The sequence below is a fragment of the Sceloporus undulatus genome, chromosome 5 (assembly GCF_019175285.1).
Source record: "Sceloporus undulatus isolate JIND9_A2432 ecotype Alabama chromosome 5, SceUnd_v1.1, whole genome shotgun sequence".
Taxonomy (NCBI): domain Eukaryota; kingdom Metazoa; phylum Chordata; class Lepidosauria; order Squamata; family Phrynosomatidae; genus Sceloporus; species Sceloporus undulatus.
The window spans coordinates 164,126,008-164,134,505 of record NC_056526.1 but is presented as its reverse complement, the minus strand read 5'-3'; the positions used below and the strand labels follow the sequence as shown (position 1 = coordinate 164,134,505).

The following is an 8,498-nucleotide window of genomic DNA, read 5'->3' as shown; positions in this document are numbered from 1 at the left end:
TTATTTTGGCCTGTCTGTATGGGCCCATTGTGTCCATGTGTGGACATCCACTGACTTTGAAGGCCTCAATATCTATGTATATAAAATCCAATGAGTGTAATTCTAAGTTGTGTGATCAATTTCATATTTTATCTGGGATATTAATTGCATTGGTTAAAATTTGTTTCAGACTATTTTAACAAACAATAATGCAACTTTTCAGAGACACCACTTATGTCTGATTTCTCAAGAGATTCTATAGCTATTATTTTATACTATTTAAATCAGAAGATGAAAAATTACAATTCTGTTTACATAATTAATGTAATGACCATGACCAGATAGTACATCAAACCATAATTTAATCATATTAATGAGCCTTGGTAACTATCAGACCACCTGCTTTCCCTTCTTTCTTTATGACATAGGCCTAAAACAGATGGGCAGTAAACTGCGGTTTCAAGCATTTTAGACGATGCACACTCCCAGAGAGACCAGAGGCCATGCAGACAGTGCGCCCAGCTGGAAAAAGCTGGCCTCAAAAGGAGCGGAGAAAGTCCACTCTTTGCCAACATTCTGTTCCGGACCACGGTGGCATTCTGGATCAGGGCTGGCTCTGTGTGGTTGCCATGGTCCTGCACCAGTAGGGGTACCCTCTAGCCATTTCTTTTGCCCCATGTGTTTGAGGCCATAGTCAGAAAGAAGAGGGTGAAAATGATCACTTCTCCTTAATCACATCTTATATTGTCTGAAGCATAAAACTATGGTTTGTTTGAAACAAGCCAATTTGATACCATGGAAAGTAAACTAAGAAGGCATGCAGACAAGCCCTAAGGAGGCTGCTCTGGCGCCAATCATGCCAGGACTGCAGTGATCACACAGACCCACTCCCGATGCAGGCGGTCCCAAACTGGGCCACCAGCAGGAGCAGATATAATCCTTTTTTTTTTTTTTTTGGCCCAGTTCTTTTTTGTTGGCATAGCCTTGGTGCAGCTTTAAGCTGCATTCAGGACATGTGTCATGTAAACTGCACTCCCCCAACGCAGCCTAAAGCTGCATCATTTTGCCAGCCTGCATTAGGCCTAGATAAGCTTAAAACAAGGTTGCACAAAGAGCAACCTTGGGACAACATGCAGTCCTTGAAGTCTGTTCTTGCAGACCTCACCCTCCAGACTTCCTAGGCTAATCTATTTCTGGCAAAAAGAATGAATGAATGAATGAATGAATGAATGAATAAAAGTGACTTCTTTCTTCTATAAGCTTCATAGAGATAGGTTGTAGTCCCTGCTACAATATAAAAGGTAACTGTTTTTCAAAACCATCTGTTCACTTCCTTTTTTGATGTTTTTGGGTAGTCCTTCCAGTTTCTGGAAGACCCTGGGGCAGAAACCTGGCCCTCGGATCCCTCTGCAATTGCCCAGGATTCTTATATTTATTGTATTGCTGAAATGACTAAATTGATTAATCTGACTAGGGACAGGAAGCATACCAGTTAGCAAGTTTACCGAGAATTAAATTATCTGAATGAAAGCTGATTACATCTAATCCCTTATCTTATTTTCTATATTATAAATAGGTTTACATTATAATTAGCTTTATGTTATGTTTTTACTCAAAAGGGAAAAAACTCACTAAAGTGAAGCAGAAAGTATGTATGCACCCTACACACAGCAAGCACAGTTTTAGAATGTTCTGCCTAATCCGTTACAAAAAGCGATTGCGCTGATAAACAGTGACAGATAGCATACTTAGTAAAAACAATGAACCTTCTTTCTCTAACAAGGCTAGTGGTATCCAGTGCATTCAAGGAAAGTATTGCACATATAGACCAAACAAAAGAAAAATCCAGAAAAAGATTATTGGAACAATAGAAAAAGTGTGTAGAGCTTTAAAAAGAAGAAGGAAAACCCATTAAGGATAGCCCTCTCAAGAAAAGCTTTACAGACACAAGAGCTAGAGAAACAAAGGGTTTAAGCTCATATAAAATAACTTACCATGTATTACAGTTATAGGGAGAGCACAATGTTTCCCTATTTCAATTTCTTGTGATGTCATCATGGCACCTATCTGAGTCAATGCCACCGACTGATCTTTATTTAGCTGAAATGTCTCAATCATCTTATTTGCCAAATTCATAGTAATTTCTGGACTCAAGACTCCAGAGGTTATTATATTTGTATTTAAAGCTGGTGGTTTGAATTTTTGTTTCTTGACACTTTTACTTTGATATATATTTTTACAGGGCCTTAAAAGCACAAAAGAAGACAAGATTAAGCACATCAAACCACAGTGTTACAGTTAATTACATCTATATTAATTAGGATTCTAATCAAGAGAGTCATTAGAAATTCTCTTTCATCACTACAGCTATATGCACAAATCTGCTTCCATTTTTAATACCGTATAAACCATTCTTTCATTCCACATTCAGATTTCAAACTGTTTTACTTTTAATCTAAATCTTCAATTTTCTTTCTTTCTTTTAACAAATTTTTGTTCATAATTGCATGCATACAAACAAATAAAGCATTGAATACAAAAAACAAATATTACAATATTACAAAACAAATTAATCATACAATACATTTAATACTTCCTAAACCAATCCTTCACTGATTCATATATTTATTCTTCCTACCTCCATATCATGTATATTCAGATCATTTTCCTTATTTTACTCAGTTAACCCTTCCAATCTCTACATGCTTCTCTTAAACTATAACACTTTTATTTCTGTTTCATTTCTTACTCTTTTACACTTTTTCCCATATTTATAATCTGACTTCTTTTTTACAGAAACATAAACTTTATCCCAATCTTCTGTAGAAATTTCCTTTGTATTTCCACTTAGTCTTTTTGATAATATATCTACCTCCATCATGTCAAGCAATTTAATAACCCATTCATCAATTTGTATTTCTTTTTTTAACTTTCCAATATCTGCCATATACTAATTTAGCCACTATTAGCATACAAATAATAATTCTCCCATATTTTTATTCATTATTTTCATTTATCATATTCAAAAGCAGTACCTCGGATCTAAACTCTAATTCTATTTCTAGTATTTCCTTTATGCCTACATGTATTTCTTTCCAGTATATTTTTGCCTCTCTATAGGTCCACCACAGATGAAAGAATGTCCCTTTCTCCTTTTCACATTTCCAACACAGGTTTTCCCTTGTTCTGTACATTTTACTTATTCTATGTGGAGAAAGATGCCATCTATAAAGAATTTTATAAAAGTTTTCTTTTACATCTTGGCTGGACGAATATTTTAATCTTTTATTCCAGGATTCTTCCCATTGTCTTAGTTCTAATATTTATCCACAATTTTTTGCCCTAAATGTTCCATTTTCAACCACTTTCCAGATCAAGATTTTTGCTGTGTGTTTTGGAAACCGTTTTTCTTAAAAATTAAAATCAGTGACCACTTTTGTAGATATATCCTTGGATTTTTATCCACAGATTCAAGCATCCATGATTTCAAAATATTTGTAAAATATATACATTCTGAAAAACAAACCTTGATTTTGCCATTTTATATAAGGGACACAATTTTATTGTGCACTGTATTTAATGGGACTTGAATATCCATGGATTTTGATATCCACAGGGTGTCCTGAACCAAATTCCTGCATATACCAAGGGGGGAAAGTACATAAAAAACTACCCTATAGAATTAGAGGATAGGGACAGTTTTGTTTCTCATCTTTGTAAGGTGTTTTGGAAGCTTTTTAAGCTGAAGTTCAGGGTAGAAATGCTTTCAATAATATCCGATTACAAATATGATGTACTTTGTTTTCCACCTGTAAATGCTAAAAATAATGTTATAAAATACATTCCAGTTTAGTTTTCCCATGTATCTTTATTTTTGAGAATTGTCATAGATAAAAGATCAAAAGATTCTGAATTTTAATAAGATTTTACATTTGATTACACATACTTATGTAAAATATCTCCACAAGAACATATTTATTTTATGCAGCAAAGATACATCAGTTTGTACCACCCTTTTAAAACTACAGCATAGTATTTAGATTTATAAAAACTGCATGAAAATATAAATAGTAAAAATATATACTTTGCAAGGAGATGATGCAATATTGGTAAAGTGGCTGAATTGAGGTATTCTTCTATATTCCTTAACGTTGTGAGTTCAGTACTAGCATTACAAACTAGCAAGGCATGAACGATCACTAGGGGGGAAATCACAAGAAAAAGGTTAGCAAATGGACAGCTACAGAAAAATCTATGAGAGCCATACTATCTGAGAACATTCATGCTAATTTTATTAATTTCAATAATATCCTCCCTTTATACACTTTTCCCTATTTTAAAAAGTCCTGAACATTACTCTTCTTTATAGGAGAGCTGCTCTATTTCCTCTTTCCCCATCCCCTCTTCCCTCAGTCCAGTTCAAATAACTCTCTCTCCCTCTCCCTCTCCCCCTTGAGATGCTGAATCAGCACTGCACAAGCACTCTATTCTAAGTGTGATCACAGCACCCATTGAATACTGGTATTAAAACATTGGCAGTTAGATATACTGTAATGGATATTGGATACAGTTGAACTTACTTATAAAGAAACATATACAGATTGGACTGCAAATCCTGTGTTTGCTCTTCTTTTTACAAATTTTAGTCCTACCTCAAAATAGCTATAAAAAAACACCAAACCCCCAAATTTTTTGTCACATGCAATCCAGGGGTTTCTTGGCTACACAGGAGTTGCAACATCCACTTAAAGAACACCTATATTGCTCTGTAACTCAACACACACATTTTTCTGACTACTTGAAGCTGCTCTCACCACAGACAAGAATTCAGCGTTATACTATAATACATTTGAATTATCCTTCTTTACATCCTGCATAATGAGCAAGGATCTAATTGGATCACTTGAGGCCTGAATCTGGGACTTTTTTTTTTTTTAATTTAGGTATTTATACCCCGCCCTTCAGCCCTAATGGCTCTCAGGGCGGCTTACAATATTATTTTTAATCAGACAGTTCCCTGCCCTCAGGCTTACAATCTAAAAGACACGAAACAAAAGGAGAAGGGAATGATGGAGGGAAAGGGGATGAGGTCCAGTGGTTCTTCTCTCCCTCTAAGGCCTGGACCAAGGCAGATGGATTGGAGGGAGGGCTCTTCCTTCTTCCAGGCTAGTCCTGATGGAGCTGGACTTGCCTGGCGAACTCCCTCTCAGGAGTTCTTTCTCAGGAGTTACATTTCTTCTATGAATATACTTTCAGCAATGGCTGTGATCACATGAAAAAACAGGTAGTTTCTGTCCAAACTATTCTTACCCTTTCTACCCCCATCCCTGCTTTCTCACTGTTCCTAAGGGATAAGTTATTTTGACTAGATCTAAATCAATAGAAGAAAATATTAGTATTTTAAGTGAGATATGTTTAAGCTCACTAAGAAACAAACTTACTATTTGAGCACCAGTTTGAGGGGCTATAACCTTTGAGAGGCGCTAGCTCCACTTCATTGCTAGAAGATGGTCCGAAGAAAACACTGCATGCGATGAAAGTGTCCAAGGGTTCAAAATTGAGAGTCTTGGAAACAACCCAAAGATCATCTATCAAAATAATAAATAATGGTTCATTTAGGTTTGTAGGTTAGTATGAGTTGCACCAAGATTTATTTCTGTAGTGGCAAAAGTAAACCTGAAATATCTCCTCTGATGAAAATAAGTCCTTCCTCCCCTGTTTTTATTCCCCGTTTTAGCCTGAAATGAAATGGTCTTGTGTGCTTTGTTTTCTTTATATGAACGGCACCATTTTCACATTATCTAAGTGTCTATATTTAAGACTACTGGTCAAATTATAGCTATTTTCCATAAAATTTTATACTTCTTGTTTTATGGTATCAAAAATGTTTTACTAAACAAATTAAATGATAACATAAAAATAAATGAATGGGATAAAGCAAGTAGATGTGTTATTGTTATGTGCCTTCAAACTGGCTTCAACCTATGGTGACCCTACCATAGGGTTTTTTGGCAAGATTAATTCAGATGTTTGCCATTGCCTTCCTCTGAGACTAAGAGAGTGTGATTTGTCCATGACTGAGCAGAGATTTGAACCCTGGTCTCCGAGAGTCCTAGTCCAGCAGTCAAATCACAACACCACACTGGCTCTGTTTTACACATAGCAAAGAAAATTGTAGGATACTAAAATAAAGCTTTTAATAAGGTAGCAACTCTATCTGTCCTTTATTATCTCTACTAGGTGCAAGCAGGATTCAGGAAAGGAAGAGGCACTAGGGAGCACACTGCAAACATAATGTGGCTAATGGAGTACATCAAGGAATTCTAGAAAAAAGTCAGCATGTGCTTTACAAATATCATTTGACAAAGCATTTGACTGTATAGATCACAAAAAGCTATGGAATGCTCTCAAAGGTATGGGGGTGCCACCACATTTGATAATCCTGATGAGAAATCTGTATCAAGGACAAGAGGCTACCGGCAGAACGGAATATGAAGAAACAGATTGGTTCCCAATAGACAAAGGGGTAAACTAAGATTGCATTCTAACATCCTTTTTGTTCAACTTATACGCCAAAAATATCACAAGAAAAGCTAGGTCAGAAGGAAGAGGAGTCAAGGAGGAGTAAAAGAGGATATACTAGAAATGTTTCATCTACAGGGTTTCCACGAGTTGGGATTGACTTGAGGACAGCTAACAACAATTTCACAGTGGCATTATATCAGAAAACTGCTACAACAATGAGACTGTTGGGTGTCCAGTGTTTATTCTGCTGATTAGGTGTGAAATTAAGCACTTCTTACGCTTCTGTGTAGAATGGTCATATATAGAAGATAAGGTGAACCTAAACGTCAGACTCTTTTCCAATCTCCAAGAATTTATTTATACTTCTAGATAGCCTCTGAGCAAGTTATTTTGTGTTGAGGTTCCCTCAAAACATTCAAATGAATGAATGCAAATCAGGGTGAGTGTATAGCCTTCTAGTGTGGTGCTTTCTCATCCTCTTCAATATTATACACATTTAACAAGGTCTGTCTTCTGACAGAGAGGTGGGATAAAAATAAAGCTTTTATTTATTATTATTTATTGTATGTGATATTCTTCATACTTTGGCTTCTAAAATGATTGACAGAGTATTGTAGGAAAAATGAGGATACAAAAAGCTTGTATTTCTTGGCTACAGATTTCTACCAGACAAGCCTTGAGGCAGATTAGGAAACAAAAGAGCATTTCAAAGGTAAAGTTCACATTTCTTCCTTTTGTATGGAAAGAACTGAAGATCTTGTTTCAAATCTTCTGAGGCATACTCCAGAGAATAGGCTGCAACTGAAGATGTGCTTCGCCAAACATGTATCAGAGCTTTAAAAAGTCTCCCACAAACCAAAGTATCAAAAGGTATTATAGTTAACAAAATTTGGTCTGTCTTCCATTCCTCAGTAGACTGAGGTATAACCAGGAATAAGTGTTCTTATCATAGAACTGCTATTTCAACATGTATTCTCTTGGTCTATCACTTTAAAATGAAGTTAATAAAAACTGCATGTACTGTGCTGATAGAACATTCCTCTATAAGCTACATGCACAAGACTTTAAAAACAGAACAACAAAAAAAGCATGTCCATACAAATTTAATTGGTGAAGCATATGAATACTGAATTCTTATTTGGGAATGAGACATAGATTAGATGATTGCTTGCAATGTGTTAAATACCACTTTGTTACATAACATCAACTCATTAGCTGGAACTGAAATACATAACAATGCAATGCCTTTAAACAAAAATCTGTGTATGCGTTACAATAAAATCATTCCATGTTTGGAATGGCAGTTATCCTTTTCTCCTCTATAGAAATCAATATCTTGCAAATATATACACAAACCTACACAGTATTTTCAAAGACAAATCTTAATATGGTATGTTTGCAAGTGAAATATTTAAAAAATAAAAAAAAACAAGAGAAAGGAACGAAAAGCAGCAAATTATCAGTGGAGAAATGGCTAGAATATATTAAGGCAATAAATTTAGAACTATTGCTCACACTATCATTTTCTTCTGTTTAACTGAAACTATTATACATACATATTTTCCCGGTTTCAGAAATATTATAGAGTTCACCAACCTTTGCTATACACTGAGGAGTGCTCCTTTCGGTTCAGTTTGAGATATAATTTAGTTTTAGAATCAGCATCAAAGCTAACCTTGGCAATATTTTTTTTCAGCTTACTAAATTGCTTTCTTTGGATATCAAAAGTTTTCCTTGGGGGGGAAAATAACAAGAAATAAAAGGAAAAAGATTTTATGCTTTCTGTACTGTTGACACATTTAAACAAATAAAGTGTTTTACTGTGAGAACAGATTTTGGAAATATGTAAGCTATATGAAATATAAATACACATATTTCATGTATCATACAGTTTCTATGTATGGTTGTGAAAGCTGGACAGTGAAGGAAGCTGATAGGAAGATAATCAATTCATTTGAAATGTCATGCTGGAGAAGAATTCTTCTGTTAAAAAG

The 8,498-nt window shown here is 35.1% G+C and overlaps 1 protein-coding gene across 1 annotated transcript in view; it reads right to left on the bottom strand.

Annotated features, from left to right (window-relative positions):
• Positions 1–8,498, bottom strand: part of ZGRF1 (zinc finger GRF-type containing 1) — a 45,000-nt gene that overhangs the window by 16,166 nt on the left and 20,336 nt on the right. Inside the window, exons 17-20 of the mRNA XM_042469697.1 lie at positions 8,101–8,237; positions 5,421–5,567; positions 4,064–4,178; positions 1,943–2,224 (exon numbers count right to left, since the gene is read on the bottom strand). Of these exons, the coding sequence (XP_042325631.1) occupies positions 1,943–2,224; positions 4,064–4,178; positions 5,421–5,567; positions 8,101–8,237 (681 nt within the window). The remainder of the gene's footprint in view (positions 1–1,942; positions 2,225–4,063; positions 4,179–5,420; positions 5,568–8,100; positions 8,238–8,498) is intronic.